Genomic DNA, 26304 nt, shown 5'->3' on the forward strand with positions numbered 1-26304 from the left:
GGGATAACGGTGTTGATGTGAGCCACTACCAGCCTTTCAAAGCACTTCATGGCTATGGAAGTGAGTGCTACGGGTCTGTAGTCATTTAGACAGGTTGCTTTTGTGTTCTTGGGCACAGGGAATATGGTGGTCTGCTTGAAACAAGTTGGTATTACAGACTCAATCAGGGACATGTTGAAAATGTAAGTAAAGACACCTGCCAGTTGGTCAGCACATGCCCAGAGCACACGTCCTGGTAATCCGTCTGGCCCCGCAGCCTTGTGTATGTTGACCTGTTTAAAGGTCTTACTCACGTTGACTACGGAGAGCGTGATCACACAGTCGTCCGGAACAGCTGATGCTCTCATGCATGCCTCAGTGTTGCTAGCCTCGAAGCGAGCATAGAAGTGATTTAGCTCGTCTGGAAGGCTCGTGTCACTGGGCAGCTCACGGCTGTGCTTCCCTTTGTAGTCTGTAATAGTTTGCAATCCCTGCCACATCCGACGAGTGTCGGAGCCGGTGTAGTATGATTCAATCTTAGCCCTGTATTGACGCTTTACCTGTTTGATGGTTCGTCGCAGGGCATAGCGGTATTTCTTGTAAGCTTCCGGGTTAGAGTCCCACACCTTGAAAGCAGCAGCTCTACCCTTTAGTTCAGTGCGAATGTTCCCTGTAATCCATGGCCTCTGGTTGGGGTATGTTCACTTCCTGATTTTCAACCATCTTTGGATGGGTGTTCTAAAAATATATGGGAGTCCGATAAATGAAAAACACATGACATTTTACGAAATGGAATTGGTTGAGATGATAAAATATGGCAAAATTAGCTGCCTGTTAAAGGGTTAAGAACAAATTCTTATTTACAATGACCACCTACCCCAGCTAAACCCTAACCCGGACGACGCTGGGCCAATTGTGCGCCGCCATATTAAGCCAACGCTAGATATGATTTTGGACAATAGAAAAATATTATTATGGGATCATTATTAACTGCCTGCCTGTTATCTTCAATATGTTTTATAACATCATTCAGTACATGAAATGTTATTGTTATTCTAAGCATATGAACTGTAAAAGCATTCATTTACATGTATCATATTTATTCAGATCATCAGTCCTCATTTAACTAGGCCCATCTTCCATTAGAGGTAAATTAAGCAGACAAGATGTAAATGAATGTATCCTGTTTTTGATGATTTAAAAAATCTATGCAAATTCCAATACAAAATTTGTTTACTTTAATTGGGCAACTCAATCTGCTGGTTGAGATGTTTGCGATGCATTATCTATCAAAGTTTAAGTTTCTATCAAAGTCATGCACACAAAAATAATTAATTTCTAGCCTATATCTGGAATCACCATCATCAAACCATAATCTAACTCAGTTTAGGAGCCTGAGATCGCGGATATATTGAGGGAGTCATACCCTATGGTTATGACAATGTCGTCCTGTCCTTTGGTTTGTTATGTTTTAAAGGTGTATGCTTATTAGGCTAGGTATGCCTATTAGGCTAGGTCTACTGTGAAGCCTAGGCCTACAATGTTGTTTGTAAATGTTTTAAACATTTAGTTAAGAAGACCACAATGAAAATAAGTTTTCAAAGTTTTGGTGTCATCCTCAATGATTTGAAATGCATTATCCACATGTGTGGTTGTATTGTGTTTTACATTGTCAAATAAACCTATATTGAGGCTAAACACACATATTTTGCATAACAATCATTTTTCAGATAAAATGTTTTATTGGTGTGCCAGTTAAAGGTTAAAGTTGTTATGGTGTTTACGGTTTTGGTATTAGAGATTCCAGCAAAATAATAATAATAATAAGCATGACCAGTTTGTTTATAAAGCAAAGCACACCTAATTAAAACCCTTACGATGACGTGTAGCCACAGCCATGCTATTACCATAGAAATATAGGGAACCACTACTTCTTGTGTCTAACACAGCTACTTGCCACAGCCAGTTGCTGCAAGAGGCAGCTAAGTATTTGCTAGCTCTGGTCCTGGGCGTTGTACGGTTGAGAGTACAGCAGAACGACGCTCTGGACCAGAGCTAGCACTAGCTAACGTTAGCTGCTAAACTCAGTCACAGAGCAAATCCCGCACATTAGATGCATAGCAAGTAGTCTGTCCAGACAGAGTGTTTACGGCAAACACTTCAATTTGCTGAACATTTTCATGCTACTAGCTAGTATTATTTATATCAGGTAGCTAAATTAGTAGCTAGCTAACTAGAAGGTTAACGTTACCTAACAAAATAACGTCGTTAGCTAGTAACAAGCTTACTTAGCTAACTAGCAAAGTGATGTTTACAAACGATGTTGTGTCGGTCTAGGTGATTGATGCAGCAGTCCAGACTCATTCATAACTAAATGTGCAGCAACCTGCTATGCACTCTCATGCACTTGAATATAGGTACTATAGGAGGTAGGTAGCACTACTATTTACACACCAGCGTCGACGTCTCTCATGTTCTCCTCCATCTTCCTTTCCATTTTTGCACAACACACCAGCGCACAACGCTGGCTGAGTGTTGCCACGGCAACGCAGTCTAGGGATAAGGACAGGTGGGAGGGAGTTGGGTGGTTTCCACTAGCTTCCACAGTCAGATTCCTCAGCCACAAAGTCAAAATTGGTTACGAGCCTACAACAACTATTTGCTTTGTGGTCTGCATTTAAGGTTAGGGTTAGGCAAGGGTTAGTAGCGTGGTTAGGGTTAGGTTTACAATTTAATTTTAAGAAGATAAATTATAGAAATGCGCGGAGTTTATAACTTTGCCCTAAGCAAGTCAAAAGCAGGTGCAAGCTTCAAGAAGAGCATTACATTTTAAGATACATTTTAAAAATCTCTTTCAAAATGTAGAACTCTATTTTATTTACCCAACGCATGTTATACACATGGTGTCAACTAAAAAGACCTGAACATATTATCAATTTTTAAGAATGATGGTCAAATGAGTTGTAGTTTACTGTGAAAGGGTAGGAACCATAATTTGGGTCAGTATTTCCCCTGGGACTCTAATTACTAATGAAACATGTAAAACAGTATAAACTCACCCCTGACCTGTTCTCAGGTGAGAACTTTTTAATAAATGTTATTTTTATTATTACTCAGTATTACTTTTTATTACTCATAATACAAAAATCAACTTACATTGCTACATCAAAAATGTAAAAAAAAAAAAACACAGGTATTAACAAGAAAATACTCAAACATACAAAAAATATCAATAAAATAATACAAAAATAAACAATTTTAGTGCAATTGTATTCACTTTGAAAAAAATCTTATTATAATGATTCAGGAAAATAGTACTCTTGTTGTTATTCACTAGGGTTAATGTTTTAATTAGATTTGTAATTTTGGTATCGCATTTTGGAATTTTTGTTTGTGTATGAAGTATTTGGCAACAAGAATGAAAAAAAATTCAATCATGTCAGTGGTCTTGTTATCACTGCAATAGTAACATATTATATCTTTCATGTCAAAAACATAGGCAGTGTTCATAATGGTAAATAAGTATTTTGCAAGGTTTTCCCAAAATTCTGATACAAATTTAATTACATTTTCTGACACAAATTTAAAGTGAGACAGATTCTCACCTTCTTTTTCACAGAAAACGCAGATATCATCAATAGCCACACATTTGGATATCATAGAATTACATGGATATAGCTTATGTAAAATTTTGAAGTGCACTTCCTTAACTTTGTTTGGTATACAGTATTTGTAAGGCCTTAACCATGCATTTTTCCAGACAATGTCAGGAATAAGCATGTTCCAGAAAAACGTTCCTCTCGGTGTAAGTTGGTTTTGTGAATGAAGAATTTGTCTTATATATTTATTACAACAAGATCTCTCAATATTCCTCTCATGCCAGCTGGGGTAGAACAATTACTTTTTCCTTATAGTTGAGTCTGAATTATTCCACAAAAGAGCTTTATGTGGGGAAAAACTGTGCAGGAAACATATTTTCCAGGCCATTAAAGCTTGTTGGTGAAACCTAGCAAATTTACTAGGTAATCTTTCAGGAATATAATTACATTTCAGTAAAAATTGAAGACCTCCCAATTTATTAAACACATTATTTGTTATGAAATACCATATTGAATCAGTATTGATCAAACATTTTTTCAACCAGTTTATCTTGAAAGTGTTATTTATGTCAACAAAATCCAACCCTTCTAGACCGCCTTCAGCTTTTTTGTTAGAAAGGACTGATTTTTTAGTTTGTGAGACATATTTTTCCAGATGAAGTCAAGAAAGGTCTTATTGATCTCTTTACATACATACATAGCGATAATGAGGGGTACACCAAACGAGACAGTCCCTCTGCCTTGGACAGAAGTACTCTCCCAAGTATAGAAAGATCTCTTTGTAGCCAATTATTAAATATATGTTTAGTTCTCTTAATTTTAGGAGAGAAATTCAAATGTTGTCTGACTAAGTGTTTTTTTGACAGATGTATTCCTAAATATTTAACACAGTCCTTTACAGGCATATTTTCTATTTCTTTATCATCAGAGTCAAATAAACATAATATTTCACATTTAGAAACATTCAGAATTAATCCTGATGCAATAGAAAATGCAGTTATAGCATTAAGGGCATGTGCAACCTGGTCTTTGTCTCTTAAGAAGAGTAGTATCATCAGCCAGTTGGGAAATTTTGATTTCTTTGTTAAAAACGGTTAAGCCATACAAATGTATTTACTTAATTCAGATTATCTAGAGATAGAAGTTCCACAACCAAAATGAATAGAAATGGCGAAATTGGGCATCCCTGTCGTATACTTCTGTTGATACTGATACAGATGAGAACTTTTGTCCTGTAGGTCATGAGCTATGTCGTTGCACTACTAGTCTGTTGGTGTGAGCGCAACCATGCTGTTTTTGAGTTGTATAGTCAAATGTTTTCTGAGAAGGTATGTTTGTTTTAAGTTGGTTGTTTATTGCGATGTATTTGGGTCCAAGAAATAAATGTTTTCATTTTTTAATCTCTGGTAGTGGAAGTAGCCTTATTTTGGAAATCTCCACTAACAATGTATGCTCCTTTCCCCACTTAACTTTTTAGCTAACAGAGACAACATGGTAGGCTACAGAGCCTGAACATGTAGCATGATTTTCGATTGTGATTTTAGAAATGCAATGTCTCGCTGTTGCCAATGGCCCTAAATTATCTACGGATTGATAAAATATGCCCTATGCAGAAATTGCTCCATTTCCTGGTTGCAAATATTTCTAATAGGTTGCCTAATTTCAGATTGTGACGTGTAAGTATAGTGTAAAGTATCATTGTACCATCTAACCCGCTGTGAAATATATTTTCCTTAACCACATTTTTTTTCTTCATTTTCAGCTGATTGAAGCTGGTGTACAAAAGTAAAAGAAGCAAAAACAAAACTTAAGCATGGAAACCATAGAAATAGTGCCCATAGAACAGATCTACCGCTTCTTAAACTTGCTTTCATTGAGTAACAGACTTATAACTTACATTTATGTCACTCAAAAAGTTACATATTACAGCTTTAAAGCATGAGGATTTCTATCCCATTCATAAATGCTAACTACCTTTAGCGCCTATTGACGATAGAAGGACTATCTTCTGGTTAGGAGAGTTTCGTTAAGAGGCCTGACACTTGCTATAAACGTTAACACGCATCGCTTGCTGTACAGTTTTGGAAACAAGCAACTTGTATTTTATATCAGCAAGAAATACATTTATTAAATATATATATATATATATGTATATATATACACACGGTCAGCTGCAACTGTGTTGAAACCAGTTAAAACAGTGTAAGTGTATATTTTGCATTTGTGAAATTAAAGTATAGTGCATTATTTTTCTAGAACCGTACCGCAATTGAGAATTGATTCATGTTTAGATGGAGTATTTAGCTGTTTTGGCTGCCAGAGCCAATTTGCCTCGAGATGATGTACATTTCTTGGACTATATGGTTACGTTAGGCTCATTTAGTCCATTATTGGGCTAGAGGCTTTCTAGATAATTGGAGCATATGTCATTAAGCCAATTGCTTTCCATTATTACCGCCACACCTGATTAGCTTGATCAAATGAATGGCCATATGACTCCAGAGCAAGAGGCATATAGACTTTCTGTTGCTTATTTTCAAGTTATAAGCTTTGTGTAACAGGAACAAATAAATAAGGCTGGGAGGAGGGCAATGATTGTTGTCCCTGTGATCATATTTGATAGCTACAGGCAGCTAAACAACTAGGGCGGCATTATTATTTCTTAAATTATAAAGAACAGTGCTGTGCAATATTTCCAGAAAATTGAATAGCTGTCCTTCATGGCATGTCATCCCTTAACTCTAACCAATTAATGGGCTCCATGGTGCTGGATTTATTTTGGGACTGATGTTCAATGAAATTACTGTGAGACGAGAAACAAAAGTATTTGTACAGTCATTGATATTCCATGCCTATTTTTGATATGGGTTGTTAGTGATCATGTTTTGAGGAGACCATTCCACACTGCTCATAGCAGAACAGGAAAACAGGAAACCCTCAGGGAAAGGGTTTTGCTACTACACAAGATATGTTTTCAAATGCTCCTTTCAATGCTACTATTTTAAAATATTTGTATTTATAGCATGACTGAAATGATTTTAAAAAACAACTTCTCTTAGTGATTGCTTCTGTCTTTTCCTGTGGAACACCATGTATTTTCATATACAGTGTTGGTACAGGGAAACCCTTTTTAGTTTGACCATGTAGGGACTTCCAACATATAAAGCACCATCAACGAAAAGGAAGTCATGCAAAATCAAAAGACAGGACATGGGGGACTGGAAAGAACAGGCGGCATAAGAGACCATCACTATGGCGACAGCAATCAAGAGACTTGGGACTGAGCAGGTCAGAGAAGAGGGCTTGAAAGGCAGCTGACAGAGAAATCAACCCTCAGACTGGATGATTCAAGTGACAGCTCATCCCAGAGTACAGGTGGCCTGGCTGTCCCCAGAGAGACTGTTTTGAGAAGCCAGTTGTACACGGTAACAGCCTTTGTGAGGTAAATGTAAGAATAAGGCCATGATAGAAAAAAAACAACTAGTAGTTGTATTATTGACTAGTGCTGTATGGTCTCAGCTGTTCTCTAGGTATGTATGATTTCAGCCATATTCTTACTCTCTCGCCTTCTAACTAACTTTTACATATCCATGCAAGTATACACATCATCACACGTTCAAATGCACAACATTAACAGCATTAGGAGAGAATTGCAGACTGTCTCTCTTCTCTGCTTGCAGTGACTCTGTCCTCTCCTGGCTGCGGTCCATACCAGCAGATGGTCTGGTGTCAATGGGCTGCTATTAACTGGCCACAGTCCTCTCCTGGGGCCTGGCAAAAAAAAGTACATACAGTGAGTGCACTGGAGACAGACAAGCCATGCTGCTTGTGGAGGTACTGACACTTTTTCACTATTTTAAGATGAAGTCAAACCAAACTGATGAACGGTATCATCACGCAGTTTATTATATTCAGTAGAAATACATCTACAGGAAATTATATTATGTTTCTCTGTAGTAACACTGGAATTACTAATTACTGACATAATTGGGTTGTATAAACATGCTTTTACATAGTAATTGTAGTATCCCAAGCCTTAAATGACATACAGTGCAAACCCAAAGAATCTGACTCAAGAGAGACGGTACAGGTGACTGTATCACAAATAACATGTCTCACACCAATGTTCATGTTTTATGTGGCTATTTTTTACTTGTCATGCTGAAAAGGAATACACTGAATACACAATAGTATATTTATGGTGGTGTTCCATCATCCTGCTATTAAGTGGTCCTATTGAGATGAGGACTAGGCAGAAAAGGAGAAGGAATGGGCCTGATCCCTGTGTCTCATGTCTTATACACATACAGGAAACCGAGAGAACAGGCAGATGTGGTGGCGTCGCTGTTGTTAGAACAGTCTTCCCACCTTGTGGTAGCAAAGTGAACTGTAGCTGCCTGCATGAGAGCGTGAGCAAGCGAGTTGGGGGGGAGAGAGCGACACAGAGAGATGGAATGAGAGAGAGAGGGAGAGAAAGGGCGAGAGAGAGGGAGTTTAAACTAAGAGCTATGTTTTGGGACAAACTAATCTGCTAGAGAGCAGTGTGAGGATCGGAGCGCATTGTGTGAGCGAGTGTGCGGTGGACAGATAAGGGAACAAGCCCGCCAGCCCGACTGCTTGTTTTAATGTGCTGACTGGGGAGATAAAAAAAAATATTGACTCTTCAGTCGTGTGCCGAGACCCTGGGCACAAGCGCCACATACACCAGAGGTGTACCAAAAAAGGGGGAAAAGTGGACAAAAATCTGACACTAAACAGATATTATAGAGGATTTTTTCCCCCTGTTTTTTAATTTATTTATTTTTTATTTGTTTTTTCCTGGGACTGACTCCCATTTCCAGTAGAAAGAGGGAGACAATAACTGAAGGAGAGCCCTTAGAAAATAAGAAAAGGACGAAAAAAGCATTGTCTACAAGATGTTCGAAATCAGCCGAACTCTCAACGCTGCTTTGTTGAGCAATGAGGTAAAGAAATTGTCTTTGTTTCTTCTCACCTCCCCAGTGTATGTGCTGCCTACCATTCTGTGTTGTGTATTATAGTGTGTGTGCATTTCTGTGCTCATGGTTTAAGTGTAAAGACGCAGGGTTGATTAATGCTTAGCCTATTATCCAAGCTTGATGGTTGGCAGTAGAAAAGGATCACTACGCTTCTCACTCATTCTTGCTTGCAGTAACAAATGGGATGCTAGGCGGCTGGCTGTTTTATTTCCCCTAATTTACCCAAAACAAGGTAGCTATCAATGCTAAGCTTGCTTGAGGAATCGCCCATCTTGGGCTCAAAATGTGTGTACGTACATATGTGTATGAGCGTATGATTGTGTGCTTGTGTGTGGGTGTGTGTGCATATACACACAAGCTTGTGTGTGAGTGCATAGTGTACTGTGATTGCCCTCCTCTTCCCCCCTCTCTCTTCTTTCGTCTCCTCACTCCCGCTATCCTTTGCCATTCTGTTTCTGTCCTTCCTACCTTCCGTTTCTGTTCTTCCTTTCTCTCCCTCTCCCCCTCTCTCTATCTGTGTGTGAGCGTGCACTCTGTGAGCAGCATCTCAAGATGATGGTGCGGTACCCCCAGCTCTCGGGACTAGCCACTGCTGACGGCTCCGTCCCTGAGAGGCTCTCGCCGCTATTTCCCAGGGATCTCCCATCCACCCAGATGGGGTCCAGGTCAATTTTGGTAAGAGGATAGACAGAAATATCTCACTCTTAAAACACTAACAGGAGATAAAAGACAAAGTGAGAGAGAGCAGTAGAGAATAGATCAATTTAGGAAGATGACTATCCCCAGGAATTGTATTAGCAGCTATTTACATGCTTGTGTGTGCTCAAAAATATCCGCCTACTTAACCCTCTGTCAATCAGTCCGTTATCTTGGGAGTAAGAGCGGCAGAGTGAATTTTCAGTGTGTATGAATTCAGTGTAGCAGCCTCCCTGTGTGCGTAGTTTGCCAATGCCAGCATCTTTATGTGAATTTTGTATGTGTGTAAGCTTATCCGTTATGTGCATGGACATAGTTACTGCAATATTTATAAACAATTTATTTAAAAAACATTTTTTACATCTGAAACAGATCAAATTAGAATATGGAAATGAGTATGTAATATGGCGTCAGGTAATAGTTTTTCATTGAAAAGTGTGGGGTTGGGTACATTACTACATTCACCATGTTGACACTCGTAACTGCCAGATGTGATGTGGGGCAACTTAGAAACACAGGGCTACTGCAAGAACAGTGAAACCTTGCTACAATTATGAAATACTGTAAAACATAAATGTTATCTTTAATACCTGATGCTCTGTATGGACAGAATATACAAGTATGGATATAGTGTAATTCAATTGTTTTACTTTTTCTAACATTTGTTTAGACAGGGTACTGATCTGATTTCTTTATGTAATGAAGATGGTGGCAACTTAGTGGCAACTAAGTCAACCTGAAGTTAAACCATAACGCTATATTAACAGTTAAATTCTGTGCGTAATGAGAAGAGGAGGCAGCAATGTACCTACATTAAGTCTGGTCTTTGAGATAATTTATTCCAGTCTTCCTCATTATTGTTAGAACGTGAGTCTACAGTATGTGCTGTTTATAATGTAGTGTAGTTCAAGGGGAAGAGAGGCATGAGAAAACCCTCACTGGAAAACGTTGAGAGAAAATCCCTTACTTGGTGCATTACATCTACATGAAACTGTTGGTGTCTAATCTGTGACGGGCTCTCATTCGGCTTCCCTTCAAACAGGCTCAGCTTCCCACCCTAGAGCTTTCCTGAATTTAGCAGAAATCGTTGTAATGCTGACAGCATTGAGGTCTGCTGTTGACTGTACGCGAATGCAGAGGAAATGTTTGGTCATCCATAAAGACTTAATGTTCTTATTCACCTGGCAGAACCGTCTTATTCACTCACAGACTATTTTCGCATACACAGTCATGCTATCTAGCTACCTGTAAAGAATCCCAGTAGTTATACTACTGAGGAAATATAAACTTAAATTGCATATGACAAGTAGATTGATGCTGTGATTTCTCTTTCACATATAACAATAGTACCACACAGTGCCTTAATTTCAGCTGAAATTAAAATTGAATAGTAGATTGTAATAATAGATAGTGAGGTTATGGCAAGTTATTAAATCACCTCTTACAAGCATTTTAATTGCAACACGTGAAATGATTTTGCATTTGGGTTAGCTAAAAAACTTGATGTGGATGTTTGTATTCATTTTCATTATATCTGACTGAGTAGGCAGACAGTTCTAAAGCTCTGATCAGAGTAAACCCAGACCCTGTTTTTATGTGATCCCGAAAATGCACAAATACGATGCTACTTCCTGTTAAAATAAATGTGAATACATGAGTTGTATGTAAATCAGAATATATGAGGCGTGTCTGGGATTCTGATTACCCTGGTTAAAACTGACCATCGTTACAATGATTAATGGTACCTTCATTAAGCACAGCTAGATCATTTGCATACATTAGATAAATGTGCTGGAAGATTGTTGAGGCTTTGCTCTTGGAGAGCTGGATTGTTTTATTCTTTTGGTGGATGCAAGACATAATATTATGATACTAGAGACCAAAATGTTTAGTTCTAGATGTCTGAGCTGTCTTACGGTGTGAGCTGTGTAATACCACTGTATAGATATGCTTCAGTATGAAATCAAAACTGAAGGATTGACAAAATTAAATCAAACGCAATAATAAAAGGTTGTTATTATACTGGTATGATACTGAACACCTTCAAATATATTTCAAGGGAATCCAGTATAGCAAAGTAATAAAGCAAAATACATAGCTTGCTAAATGGCTACAGTCTAGAACAATGTCCCTGTAGTCCAGGCAGCCATTTGTCAGGCTCTAGGTGAGCTAGAGAACATTGTGTTTAAAAGGATGTCTAACATATTCTAAAACTCTACTGAGTTTTCTATCAGAACCAATGGATCCAGCCAACGTAGACTGGGAGGAGAACACGCCATTCAGAATATCAGCCATATTGGTTGCTATGAATAGTCTAACAAAAATCCAAGAACTTCAGCATGGATAGTAGTCAGAGGCAGATATGGGTGAGGAATAAATTAAGATTTCTTAACTGTCTGTTTTGAATGCCGTTTATTTGTGAGCCCCTGATTACTGTCGTCATGCAGCTGTTGTTTTTTATAACACAGTGCTTTCTTTGGTAACTCCATTCTTCAGTAAAAAAAAAAGGTTAGATTTACCTTAACTCATTTAAGGCATCGTCACGACAAACAGAAGCAAGGCGAGTAGAGGGAATTGTACAGCAGTTGGCAAAGGCATATTGGCACCCCATAGATTGTAAGGGTCATCTCTATTTCACAACAATGATTAGCTCTTTCCATCTGCCGCTTCCATCACTTCCTCCTTTCCTGATTGCAGTGTTTCTCTGGTTAATTTACCCCAGGAAATGAGTTAATTTAAGCTCCACAAGCCTGCCTTTGCTGTTACAGGTGCAATATACAGAGGCATGTATCATCTCTGAGAGAGGCAGTGCACTGTGCCCAGTAGGTAGAATCACCTAGCTAACTGCGACACAAAATCATATCTCAGATAAAAAGGCCATAGATTGATATCGATTAACTTACAGGAGCATGATTTTAGGATTTACTATCGGTGAATAATGAAATTAAGAAATAACCAGGATTTGTTTCATGGTGGATTTGGACCAATATTGAGTGAACTGAACGAAGATCTCAATTGGTAACATGTCAATACCAACATGATTCATTGAACCATATGGGTTCACCGGATTTAGTGATTGTGTGCCAAGACACACAATCACTCAGTGTGTGGTTGTCTGAAAATAAAGGAACGCTTCCTTTTTCAGCAGAGGTACCAGAACCTTGCTCAATCATATGTGGCTAGGTTAATGCGATTTGGCAGAGCTCTCTTCAATTTTAGGAAGAAAAGTGCTATTTCTCCTGCAGGTCAATCAGCGGTCATCTGCATACAGCTGCAGAACTACATCCCATCTCAAACTGCGGCACTGCTGTTAACTACATATAGGCTGTGGAACATTTTATCATAGATTATTGCAGTGTGGGTCCACAATTTTTATTGTTATTATTTGTTTGTTTATTTCACCTTTATTTAACCAAGTAGGTCAATTGAGAACAAGTTCTCTTTTACAACTGCGACCTGGCCAAGGTAAAGCAAAGCAGTGCGACAAAAACAACAGTTACACATGGGATAAACAAACGTATAGTCAATAGCACAATAGAAAACTCTGTATACAGTGTGTGCAAATGAAATAAGAAGGTAAGGCAATAAATAGGCCAATAGGGGCAAAGTAATTACAATTTAGAAATTTACACTGGAGTGATATATGTGCAGATGAGAATGTGCAAGTAGAAATACTGGTGTGCAAAAGAGCAGAAAAACAAAAGCAAATATGGGGATGAGGTAGGTAGTTGGTTGGATAGGCTATTTACAGATGGGCTGTGTACAGCTGCAGCGATCGATAAGCTGCTCTGACAGCTGACGCTTAAAGTTAGTGAGGAAGATATAAGTCTCCAACTTCAGTGATTTTTGCAATTCGTTCCAGTCATTGGCAGCAGAGAACTGGAAGGAAAGGCGGCCAAAGAGGTGTTGGCTTTGGGGATGACCAGTGAAACATACCTGCTGGAACACGTGCTACGGGTGGGTGCTGTTATGGTGACCAGTGAGCTGAGATAAGGCGGGGCTTTACCTAGCAAAGACTTAGAGATGACATGGAGCCAGTGGGTTTGGCGATGAATATGTAGCGAGGACCAGCCAACGAGAGCATTACAGGTCATAGTGGTGGGTAGTATATGGAGGCTATTTTGTAAATGACATCGCCGAAGTCAAGGATCGGTAGGATAGTCAGTTTTACGAGGGTATGTTTGTCAGCATGAGTGAAGGAGGCTTTGTTGCGAAATAGGAGGCCAATTCTAGATTTAACTTTGGAATGGAGATGCTTAATGTAAGTCTGGAATGAGAGTTTACAGTCTAGCCAGAATCCTAGGTATTTATAGTTGTCCACATATTCAAAGAACCGAACAATAAGGTTGTTAGAGAATATGCTGAGCTAATTACGCCCATAAAGAAACTAACTGTTGGGTCAGGTGGCCTGTGTGGTATAGGGTATGCTTTGTCAGCTTCATGTAAAGAACCCAGTAACTGTCCAATGAATGGCAATCACACTGATCGTGTCAAGTCAATGCCATCATAATTGATTTCTGAGCCGGCTGTGGTAGCTACTGTACTGTGTTCCTGCGTGGCAGGCAGGGCCGGGAGGGCAGGCTGGCAGTGCCACACTGAGAGGGGGCCAGTGCTGCAAGGGGGGCCTGGTGAGCAGCAGCTGAGCCAGTGTCCCGCTGGGAGCCGTCACCGCTGAGTGGAGCAGGTGTCTCCAGCCAGGCAAAAAGCTTCTCTAAGCCAGAGGGGGGGCAGGGCCAACCACAGCACTGTTTGCCCCGCAGAGGACAGGTGGCCCACTCTCTCTTTCGCTCTCTCTCTCTCTACTCCTTCACAGTGCCTCCTCCAGGGGCTGTCTTTTAATACCCAGCCACCCTATTGTGTAACTTGTCCTCCGAGTACATTTAAATGTGATCACATTAGCATGTTTTGCTAGCAATGTCACTGTCCATGGTGCTGAAGGTCCAGATAGATATACAGGGGGAGGTGGTTGTCATCCATAACACTTAGCAGAAGGTTCAGCTTTCTGAATACAGGTAGCCTGACCTGGAAGTAAGTCTGTGATTTCACCCGTAGAGAGGCGTTTGAAGACTAGAGAAACACATAATACAATTATGACGATAGTTTGAAAACCATGACTTTGAGAACAGAAATTGTAGTTTGACTGTTATGTCAGAGCGCTTAAAACGTACAATAGTTTGAAACCACAAATTTTAATAGCAAACATTACTGCTTTTTCCTCTTACAACCCCCAAGAGCAGTTATATTGTGTCGATTAAACCGACATTTCATTTTAGAGCCACTTTTATTTACCAGTATGCTTACTGTGGCCATTGTTTCATATCTAATCACAGTTATTTCACGGCTGTTAACAGAGTAATTAGAAAAGGAACAACGTTGAAAAGTTTGGAGAGAAAAAATGGAATTGTGTTGTCTTTATTGCCTGAGAGCAAGGTTTACTCTCGTCTGTGTACACACAGTAATGAATGTTACTGTTAATTAGAGTGGAACGGTGAAAGGGTATTGGGGAAAACAGACACAGCTTTATGCCAATCTCAGTCAACTGTTTCCGTACACTCAGTTCCAGCAGCATAAACATAGGCCACACCACCAACCATAACAAAGGAGGCATTACCCAGCTTGAGCCCGACTGACCAGTGTAGTTTACTATTGTAATCTCTCTTAGCTGACTGGGCTCAAAATCCCAAAACACAACACAAGAAGTGGGGTGGAATGGGGACACCCACGACCTGCGGATTCCATCTTTAATAAAAATAACAATGACGCTCTAGTCAAGATTATCTCCTCACAAAAGACACATTCTACCTTTTCAAGACATACAATTGAAGTGTCTATATTATTAAAAAAATGCATTTTAATTGTATCCAAAATTGCATTGCACATTATGATGCATAAGAATATAAAACAAAAAAATGTCAGTCAAATGGATGCACCTGCTATTCAAGAGCAAATCAGTATCGGGCCTCCATCTTAAGAGTAGAGATTCAAGAATGCTATAGATCACAGCTGCTGACCGTTGGTGAAGTGATAAATGTAGCCAACACCTGAGCAATAGGCTGTGGCTGAATCTTGACATAGTTTCTTAGCACATCCCTTTTATTGATTTACTAATTGTATGGGAGCTAGAGAGTGACTGCGGTCATGAATAAATGATATGTGCCTGACGTGTACATTACTGAGGAAGACCTGCGAGGCCAGGCATTACTTCCGTAGACACATAGCGGTTCTCTTCACAGCCCTGGGAAAGCATCATCCCTACTAGTTTTCCAAGCCATTAATAATTCATCCTTTCTAACAGCAGCATTCAGGTTTAAATGTGTTACCATGGAGTCTTCCTAGAACATCAGTGACAAGACTCTAAAATAACCCAATTTAAAGCAGGAGAAAAGCGTATTTATGTATGGTAATTATTCCTTAAGGGATTCTTCTCTGCTGCGCTCTCCATTCTCCATTTCTTTACTCTCCTTATCTCGTTCTCTATCCTCCTGAGAAAGAGCGTGCGCACGTGTGTGGGATGGGTGGGGGGGGGCTTGTTTTTTCAGAGCAGTGTTTCCCAACTCCAGTCCTCGAAGGCAGGTTGATGTTTATTGTCATGAGTCTTGCCCTGGAGGCAGAACGGAGTGGTTTCCGCTGGATGGGCCAGCTACAAAATAAAAAATTAATGAAAACAAAAATGTGTTTTTTGATCATAATTGAAGGTTAGGCATAAGGGTTAGCAGTGTGGTTAGGATTGGGTTTAACATCAGATTTTATGACTTTGTGGCTATGCCAGCTAGAGCTGCCTCCAGTACATGAGTAATCTCAATAAATGGCAACCTGCGACCTCAAGTGTTCCCCCAACACCACACACTTATGTTGTAGCCACAGAAAAACACACCTGATTCAGAGGGCTGTATTCATTCCTTTCATAGCTAGTGTAGAAACACAACATAATTTATTAATGCATTGCATTTTATCAAACATAGGTCTACGCCTTTCTAAACAAGGGGTTTTCTTGTTTAATAAAACACAGCTACTACAACACACAAGGTGAAGCTATTCGACAAGGATATATGCTGTTAAACTAAAATACTGCAGAGTTAGGCTAGCATTGTGCACTCGCTTTCCTACTAGCATCATAAGGAGGAGCAGTAAACCATGAAGTGACATTTAGAAAGATGAAATGTGCAGCGTGGGCATGTTAGAAGGGCTCCAGAGCTCTGAGGCAGGCAGGCAGCACAGCGAAGGGCTGGGGCCAGGCAGGAGAATGATTCCCCGCTCTGAGGGGAGGTGCTGATTAAAGCCCCAGCCAGATGGACCGCAGTGGTCTCCCTCAGAGCGTGGAGGTACCCCGACTGGGATCAAACACAGAGCAGGCCGCCCCACAGCCAACCACTACACCACCATGACAGCACCCGTCACACACAATGGCAACACAGACGCCAATAACGATGAGGGGCAACACTGGTAATGACAAGGGGAGAAGGCAACGTGTCGTTGCAGTTGAATATCATTTATCAAGCGGCAACACCTCTGTAATCCAAGGTCTCCTGCTATGATTGCACCATCTGAGCCAGAATACATGTCAACCATGCAAACCCCCCTGTGCAATTTTACAGCCCTCTCATTTCAGTTTTAGGTTATAGGGGCCTAAGTCCTTGCTCCCAAACAATTTTTTGGAAGTATATACTTGAGATGTAGGCTACCTTGCTGTGGTTCAGTATTTATAAAACAAAGTTCCTTTGGCGTGGCCACTGCTTTTTGTAATAACTACCACCGCTATTGAATTGTAATAACTGTCTTACTACCTGCATTTTGTGACATGGCCATCTCTCCATATACAGTATGTGGTTTTCTCCCATCACATTCTGTTCCACAGACAGAAATATCTTAGGCAGGTAGACAAACCATGTCACTTCTTAAGTCTAAAAGCTCCTGCTACACTGAACAAAAATATAAACGCAACATGTAAAGTGTTGGTCTCATGTTTCATGAGCTGAAATAAAATATCCCAGACATTTTCAATCTGCACAAAAAACATATTTCTCTCACATTTTGTGTACATTTGTTAACATCCCTGTTAGTGAGCATTTCTCCTTTGCCAAGATAATCCATCCACCTGACAGGTGTGGCATATCAAGAAGCTGATTAAACAGTATGATCATTACACAGGTGCACCTTGTCCTGGGGACAATAAAAGGCCACTCTATAATGTGCAGTTTTGTCACACAACACAATGCCACAGATGTCTCAAGTGTGCAATTGGCATGCTGACTGAAGGAATGTCCACCAGAGCTGTTTCCAAAGAATTGAATGGTCATTTCTCTACCATAAACCGCCTCCAATGTTATTTTTTTAAATTTGACAGTACGTCCAACCGGCCTCACATCCACAGACTACGTGTATGGCGTTGTGTGGATGAGCGGTTTGCTATGGTCAACGTTGTGAACATAGTGCCCCATGATGGCGGTGGGGTTATGGTATGGGCAGGTATAAACTACAGACAACAAACTCAATTGCATTTTAATCGATGGCACAAAAATACAATGAGAATGAATGTCTTGTTGAGAAGTTTCTCTTAGGTGGTGATATGAGTATGAGTTGAAATGGACGTGGTTCATGTCCAATGACATGGAAAGATAGGTATTTACCGGAGAAAAGTGTTTCATGCAGTTTTAGGAGCTGAGTAAGGATTTGGCGGAACGCTTGTCTGTCGTCTTAAACATCAAAGATAACAGAAGCCAGTCCTGACGGCTAAATGCAGATTTGTAATTGATGCCTGATGTCTCGGAGTAAGCAATGCTGAGTTTGTCACACTGTATCGAGACAAAAGGTCTGACCCCAATTTGTTGATTTGTTACGGGTGCAGACTGGACTTAAGCCAGGTAAGTGATGATAATCAATCTGAGTTGCACGGCCAGGTGCAGCCAAAACTTGGATACAGGAAGTAAATGGATTCTTCAAGGGAAATGAAAAAGAGCTACGTAAGCTCCTGTATACTGAGGAGAAGAGAAACCTGGGTGTTTATTAAAAATAATCAGCTAATTTATGAGGAACGTACTGTGCTGGGATTTTTCCATGACAGGCCCAGTTCCATGGAAAGTGCATGAGGAACAGAATGTTTTTGAGGTCTATCTTCCTATGCCAAAACAGGCATAAATGGGCTAGAAAAGCAGGCAGGGGAGGACACTTTCAATCCGGTTAGTATCCCTCGTAGGAAATGTCACAGCACGGGCTGGAAGAGGCGAGGCCTCCTGTTAGCAAAGCTGAGGATCTAACTACAGGCCCAGTGTGACATGCTAATTAATCAAGGACTGTTGACCTTTCACTGACCTGGTTTTCTGGTGGTCATTCAAACAACATTGTGAAAGTCACCATTTCAATACAGATCAGTTTTTTATTCTTTAAAATCAAAGGGAATTTCGGATTTATTCTTAAAAAATATAAATGAGTGATATTTTAAAATATGGATGAGTCCATGGATGAATGTAACAAATTCTGAAATCTATATTGTTTATTCAAAGTACATGTATGGCAATAAGCACAAAGGGTTAGTTACATGTATGGCATTAAGCATAGAGGGTTAGTTACATGTATGGTGTTAAGCACAGAGGGTTAGTTACATGTATGGCATTAAGCACAGAGGGTTAGTTAGTTACATGTATGGCATTAAGCACAGAGGGTTAGTTACATGTATGGCATTAAGCACAGAGGGTTAGTTACATGTATGGCATTAACAGAGAGGGTTAGTATATGTATGGCATTAAGCACAGAGGGTTAGTATATGCATGGCATTAAGCGCAGGGTTAGTTACATGTATGGCATTAAGCACAGAGGGTTAGTTACATGTATGGCATTAAGCATAGAGGGTTAGTTACATGTATGGTGTTAAGCACAGAGGGTTAGTTACATGTATGGCATTAAGCACAGAGGGTTAGTTAGTTACATGTATGGCATTAAGCACAGAGGGTTAGTTACATGTATGGCATTAAGCACAGAGGGTTAGTTACATGTATGGCATTAAGCACAGAGGGTTAGTACATGTATGGCATTAAGCGCAGAGGGTTAGTTACATGTATGGCATTAAGCACAGAGGGTTAGTTACATGTATGGCATTAAGCATAGAGCGTTAGTTACATGTATGGTGTTAAGCACAGAGTGTTAGTTACATGTATGGTGTTAAGCACAGAGGGTTAGTTACATGTATGGCATTAAGCACAGCGGGTTAGTTGCATGTATGGCATTAAGCACAGAGGGTTAGTTACATGTATGACATTAAGCACAGAGGGTTAGTTACATGTATGGCATTAAGCACAGCGGGTTAGTTGCATGTATGGCATTAAGCACAGAGGGTTAGTTACATGTATGACATTAAGCACAGAGGGTTAGTTACATGTATGAGCATGACATATTGAAACTTCTTACAATGTTAACAGTTCTTGACACATTTCAGGTGACACCTACACTTTGCTACCTTTTAAATAAACCTGTAATTATTCAGAGTGAAACATGAGTCAAACACACTGGATCTAACAGTTGATTGCTTTGACTTAAATGAAGTTGACACTATAAGACTGTCTGCTGCATGCCTAAACTGATTTCATGCTAACTACATACAGAAGAGATATCTTACAATGTTGCTATTCTAACTGCAAAAATCAAGTGTACAGTATGTGAGAGAGAGAGCTCGTGTATGCGTGCGTGTGTAGTCAGCAGTAAAAATTATAAAAATCATTGGTTGAAACTCAAGTCAGCATTGAGGACCGATCCCTATTTGCATCAGCAGAAAAAAATATTCACTGGATGTTAATCCGTGGAGGGGTTTTGAGTGGGAGGGGTTTAGGGTGAGTAGGGAGGACAGGAGCGAGCAGGCGGAGTTCATGACAATTAGCCAGATGCTGGTCTCAAAATTAGCAGGCTTTCAGCAGAGGTAGGAGCCATTCTGGTGGGGCACTATAATTAGGGCTACAGCAATCGGTGTGTCAGGTCGAAGGTACTTTGGGAACAAAGGGTGTGAGAGAGAGCGTCTGGGCATGTCCAGGCAGAGACAATCAATGAGACGGGCTTTACATTACTGACTGCACCGTTGGCAATCCTCCTGGGTTAGGGCCAGTAAAGCTTTCCACTTTAAAAAAATGGAAGCATAAACAAAAAAACTAAAACATTCCAGAATAGTCTAAATACACAGTACAGTTCATAAGGCTTAAGCTGAATTCACATTTATTTTATTTATTTATCTTACAAAATCCCGAAAACTAAATTAGACAAATTTGATAGATTGTACCTTCCTTATATCTGTCACACAAACACGCACGCACATACAGGGCTGTGATGATTTTGTCATTTTGAGTAACAATGAATTGTCAAGCAAATAGTCACGGTTATTGTCATACATTTTATTTTTGTTTAAAAATGTTTTGAGCTCGTAATGTATCATAATGGATATTTGAAAATGAGCTTTGACACACCTAATGAATACAATACAGCTTGGGTGACACCCGTCTCAAAAGCGAAAGGTTTTGACCGCTTGGAACTTTTGGAAATAAAGCTTCTCCTCCTGACCATGCCATTCTGCTCCTATAATGACCAACTTTATCCCCTTGGTGTAAAAATGAAAAACTGCTATTGGGTAAACGATATCCACTTGAAAATAAAGTATAATTATTGTTATAGCGGTTATTTTCCTTAGTTCACGGTTATTGTTAATCATTGTCGGTTACATGATTATACGATTATTGTGCCAGCCCTACACACATACACAGTGTATATAAAGAGCCAAAGCCCAAGGGAGGTAAACCTTCCTGTCCAGCAACACCAGTGACTAGATCTGAAATCTCCCAGCATGGGTGGCATCCTATTTAGAATCTCTCAAACAGCTCACTCCATCTGTCTCCAGGCAGCCAACCTCCCCCATCTGACAACACTGGAGAGAGCAAAATGTAGCACTGCTTTAAGACCCCATTCACTCTCATCCATCACATTCTACAGTATTGATTAAAACAACGTAAGAAAATAATATGGTGAAACAAAGCAATTACAATAGAGGATATTTTGGATATTTGAAATATTTTGAGTTATTGAGGATGCCGGTGCGTAGATAAGAATCGTCTTCCTGGAGCGCCTTTACTGCGTGCCTATTATTTCAATAGTTACAGTTCTCTGTAATCCAAAATAAAAAGGATTGTTTTCCATCTGTGTTATGTTCGGATATTTACAGCCAAGAATTAAAAGGTGGCAATAAAAGCATGGTGCCAGAGAGAATATTAAAGTCAGTGAGGCAGAGAATTACTTCCCAAGCTTGCACAGAATGCAATGGATTCTAAAAGGTCAAGTCGGAAGAATAAAAGCGATAGAGAACCTAGTCTAGTATTAATTGCAGGTTTCTAGACTGAGAAGCATTGCACCAGAAAACTCCCGAAACAAATAGGCAGTTGGTATGTGATATTGTCCCTGGCAGTAAGGGATAGCGGAAGATACCACACATAAATTAAAATAACTCCAGAAAACACGTCCATTCGGGAAACACCCGAGTCCTGTTGATTCCTAATTGAGGGTGGCAAGGCTTTAGCCGTAGCTTTAATTAATGCTCATTAGTATTTCAAGCACATTGTTGTGCATGGCTTTAGTACTCAGTGAGGTGGAGGGGCCAGAGGTGCAGTGGGGAGATTGGAGAGCTTCAAAGCACTTCCTAGCAGTTTCTCACTGTGGGGAAATTCTGTGCCCTGTGAAAGTTGACCAACGTTATTGGTCTCTTCTCATTGTCACTATGCATGTAAATACTGTATATGGATATTATACCGTGTACTACTACTGTACATGTACAAATATACATACATTGCATACATATTACGTGCAGATATAGTATGTATAGCATGCATTCATAAAGAAAATACATACATTGTCTTCTTTACATATTGAGAATTGAACATTTGAGTCATTCCAAGCCCACGTCCACACCAAAAAACTCCTGAAAATGTTTTGGGTGTATTATGGATTAGGCTAACAGTGCTGCAGCGTTTTGTTGGCTGTCAAGAGCTCTGTGTGATTTGCCATCAGCGCTCGTTCAGCTGGAGATTGGTGAACTCAGCCAGAGGTTAATGGACTTACTCAAGTTAGTCTGTCTGCCATGAGAGCCACCTCCTCCTAATTGAATAAATGAGGACTAGCTAGATGTCTCTGGTGTCTGGAATAAAACAATGCACTGTAATGACGCAGTGTTGAACAATGGATAAAATAGCCCTACTGCTGCCTAACACACAGGCAAATGCTGTAACAAAACATTGGGCAGTAACAAAACAACAACACAGCAAAGTGTAATATACTGTGCCATGTCAACTAAATGAATTAGAGTATGCAGGTGCTTTCTCTCCTTGTTGCTGAGTCTGGGGCCAGCTAGGGTAAATCTGATATTTTATGGCCTCTCTGGTCACTGCAGCTCTCATATCAAAAGCTATTCTAATCAAATCAGACTATCCCCAAGAGGATGTGGCTGCTAGATTAAGGTAGATGAGGTATAGAACATACTGTATACAATATGCATTGTTATTGCATCTAAAATACTGTATAAAATATGCATTGTTATTTTATCATTGTAAAATCTAGTTATGAATTATTGTGTGACCTACATCAAATCATAGCTGTGTGTTGGAGGCCACACTGAATACATTTATGGAGGCATTCTCATAATGCAAAGGTGGCATTACTGAAGTTTATGTTTGAGATGTGCCATGTACTGTAGTTACCTTGTGCAGGGTAGGATTGACAGGACTGCAGTAATACAGGGATGTCAAATGTTCAGGCTGCTGCATAGACACTATGGAGGCTCTAGTCTAGAGAGGCCCGGTTACATTGTGTTTGAGAAAAAATGTTAACTCTCAAATATGTCATTGTTGCAATAGTTTGTGAGTCGGCAACATATAATCATGCTAAATCATTTTATACTGCGCTCATTTTCCTAATGTGGACAGTTTGTGTTACTACCTCACACTGGCCCAAAGGCCGGCAGATGGTGATGTTGAGTGGTTTCATCCTACCGTCCAAAGGGAATGCATGCAGCTGGCTGTACACTCGTATCCCCTACGGACTGGTTCGTACATAAAACATTCTCCATTCAGGCTGCAAAGGCTTCGTTTTCCTCCTGAACTAGATTTAATGGCGACAAGGCATTGAAAATATGAATACATTCTTTATGAAACACCATTTTCCAACACCATGCTAGAGTGACTAATGAGGGAGAGGCTATACACACACCCGGTGCCCAAATTGCTGACGTATGTCACACAGCGAGAGTAGAGTGGAGACGAACGGATTTGGTTTAGTCAGTAATTTGTCCTGATGAGCCCTTCCCAGCTAGCTAGTTACTAGATGTGGCTAGAAACTTCAGTGAGAATTAGACACTTGTCTGTCGAAGTTGGGACTTTCTGTCTCAAACGTTTGCTCCTTATTCTGTTTATTTCAGCATGATATCGATAACAGTGATTCATCAAAAAAAAGTGTATAAACACAGAACAAAAATATAAACGCAACAATTGAAAAGATTTTACTGAATTACAGTTCACATAAGGAAATCAGTCAATTGAAATAGATTGATTAGGCCCTAATCTATGAATTTCACATGACTGGACAGGGGTGCAGCCATGTGTGGGCATAGGCCCACCCACTGGGGAGCTAGGCCCAGCCAATCAGAATGAGTTTTTCCTCACAAGAGGCCTTTATTACAGACAGAAACACACTATATATACAAAAATATGTGGACAACCTTCAAATTAGTGGATTCAGCTATTTCAGCAACATCCGTTGCTGACAGGTGTATAAAATCGAGCACAGTCATGCAATCTCCATAGACACACATTGGCAGTAAAATGGCCTTACGGAAGAGCTCAGACTTTCAACGTGGCACCGTCATAGGATGCCACCTTTCCAACAAATCAGTTTGTCACATTTCAGCCCTGCTAGAGCAAGGAGAATAAGGAGCAAACGTTTGAGACAGAAAGTCCCAACTTCGACAGACAAGTGTCTAATTCTCACTGAAGTTTCTAGCCAAGTGCTGTTATTGTGAAGTGGAAACGTCTAAGAGCAACAACGACTCAGCCGCTAAGTGGTAGGCCACAGAAGCTCACAGAACCGAACCGCCAAGTGCTGATGCGTCTAGCGCATAAAAATTGTCTGTCCTTGGTTGCAACACTCACTACTGAGTTCCAAACTGCCTCTGGAAGCAACGTCAGCACAAACTGTTTGTCGAGCTTCATGAAATGGGTTTCCATGGCCGAGCAGCCACACACAAGCCTAAGATCATCATGTGCCAAGCGTCGGCTGGAGTGGTGTAAAGCTCGCCACCATTGGAATCTGGAGCAGTGGAAATGCGTTCTCTGGAGTGATTAACCACGCTTCACCATCTGAAAGTCAGACTAATGAATCAGGGTTTGGCTGATGCCAGGAGAACGCTACCTGCCCGAATGCACAGTGCCAACTGTAAAGTTTGGTGGAGGGGAAATAATGGTCTAGGGTTGTTTTTCATGGTTCGGACTTGGAACCTTAATTCCAGTTCAGAAATCTTAACGCTACAGCGTACAATGACATTCTAGACGATTCTGTGCTTCCAAATTTGTGGCAACAGTTTGGCCCTTTCCTGTTTCAGCATGACAATGACCCTGTGCACAAAGCGATGTCCATACAGAAATGGTTTGTTGAGATCGGTGTGGAACAACTTGACTGGCCTGTACAGAGCCCTGACCTCAACCCCATCAAACACCTTTTGGGTGAACTGGAACGCCGACTGCGTTGGGCCTAGTTGCCCAACATCAGTGCCCGACCTCTCTAATGCTCTTGTGGCTGAATGGAAGCAAGTCCCCGCAGCAATGTTCCAACATCTAGGGGGAAGCCTTCCCAGAAGAGGGGAGGCTGTTACAGCTGCAAAGGGGGACAAACTCCATATTAATGCCCATGATTTTTGGAATGAGATGTTCGACGTGCAGGTGTCCACATACATTTGGTCCTGTAGTGTACTCCTGTTTCTGTATATTGGTTATTCATTTGGACACTTTAAAACTGTGTTTTACATTGGGCTATTTATCAAAATGTATTGTCAACAGGAAGCAGCTACAGCATTATTTTCAACTTAAGTTTTAGGAATACAAATTTAACTTTCAACATTAATTTCCAATGGTATTGTACTTAATCAGGTAAAAACTGCTGAATGAGTCCAAACACGTGCTGTGATTTATTTATTTGGGTGATATAGCAGAAATCACCTAAACGGGTTTGCCCTGCCTAGTAGTAGGCTTATAGGTATGGGATGAGATGCATCCCCTACCCAGGTACAAAAGTCCTCCCACCAGAGCACTACAAACACAGAGCTATAATTATTGATGGTGCTTGCGTGCAGCTGTGAAGGGAAGCACATGTGGTTGAAGCTCACAGAAAAGACAGGAGGAAGCAGGGGGTATAGAGTGGCGAGCTAGGGCATGGCTGTAACATCAACAAAATCCTCAACATCAAAAGGGCAGATATACTACTGTGTAATGCCATGCAGAGGAACGATTAAGCTACTGTAGTTCTCTATACAATGTTAATGGTGCTAGGTCTCCATCCATGTAGGCTACAAAACCTCATCACACCGTGTGTGGGGGTTCGAGGTGGTTATTGGTTAGCTTGCTCCATGTTACAGCTGCCAATTAACTTCTCTGCATTCGCTTGGAGGTTAGATGAATACTGTAGATGTTGTAGTGCGTAATATAAATAGCATCTTACGTCGGTACCATCGCCCCCCGTAGTTCCCTGCTGCTCCGTCTATAGCCCTCCTCCAACACTCTCCTCCACTAGCGCACCACCCCTTCCCCGCTCTATCGCAGCCAATGAGATTCTAAACCATACAGACTGAATAACCCATAAATGGTTTGAAGGAAAAGGGTTGCTTGCATTAGCTGTTTCCTTTCAGTGAAGACTTACCCTTTTAGTTTTGTTTTATTTTTTGGGACCGTTTCTTTTCTCCGACGCTCCCGAAGAGATTTCCACCCACGGCTCGCCTCTGACACGCTGCACACACTGCAGGCTCACGT

General features: G+C 40.5%; 2 protein-coding genes and 1 long non-coding RNA gene across 7 annotated transcripts in view; 1 reads left to right on the top strand and 2 right to left on the bottom strand.

Annotated features, from left to right (window-relative positions):
• The window catches only part of agbl4 (AGBL carboxypeptidase 4), a 400664-nt gene extending 397935 nt beyond the window's left edge, over nucleotides 1-2729 (bottom strand). The window contains exon 1 of the mRNA XM_024421584.2: nucleotides 2434-2729. Coding sequence (XP_024277352.1) covers nucleotides 2434-2476 — 43 coding nt within the window. The 5' untranslated portion in view covers nucleotides 2477-2729. The remainder of the gene's footprint in view (nucleotides 1-2433) is intronic.
• A 3922-nt stretch (nucleotides 2730-6651) lies between these two features.
• Nucleotides 6652-26278, bottom strand: LOC121846535. The gene is made up of 2 exons (XR_006083460.1): nucleotides 26195-26278; nucleotides 6652-7349 (listed from the first exon to the last, which is right to left on the bottom strand). It is a non-coding gene; the product is annotated as an uncharacterized LOC121846535 (long non-coding RNA).
• The window catches only part of LOC112250997 (ELAV-like protein 4), a 69520-nt gene continuing 51256 nt past the window's right edge, over nucleotides 8041-26304 (top strand). For 2 of the 5 annotated variants that reach the window (XM_024421589.2, XM_024421590.2), the window contains exon 1: nucleotides 9017-9250. In XM_024421589.2, the coding sequence (XP_024277357.1) occupies nucleotides 9128-9250 (123 nt within the window). In that variant the 5' untranslated portion in view covers nucleotides 9017-9127. Of the gene's footprint in view, nucleotides 8543-9016; nucleotides 9251-26304 lie in introns of those variants that run through there. The other 3 variants (XM_024421587.2, XM_024421588.2, XM_024421591.2) reach the window with 2 other exon arrangements.

Source organism: Oncorhynchus tshawytscha, linkage group LG05 (genome assembly GCF_018296145.1).
Source record: "Oncorhynchus tshawytscha isolate Ot180627B linkage group LG05, Otsh_v2.0, whole genome shotgun sequence".
In the NCBI taxonomy this organism is placed as follows: domain Eukaryota; kingdom Metazoa; phylum Chordata; class Actinopteri; order Salmoniformes; family Salmonidae; genus Oncorhynchus; species Oncorhynchus tshawytscha.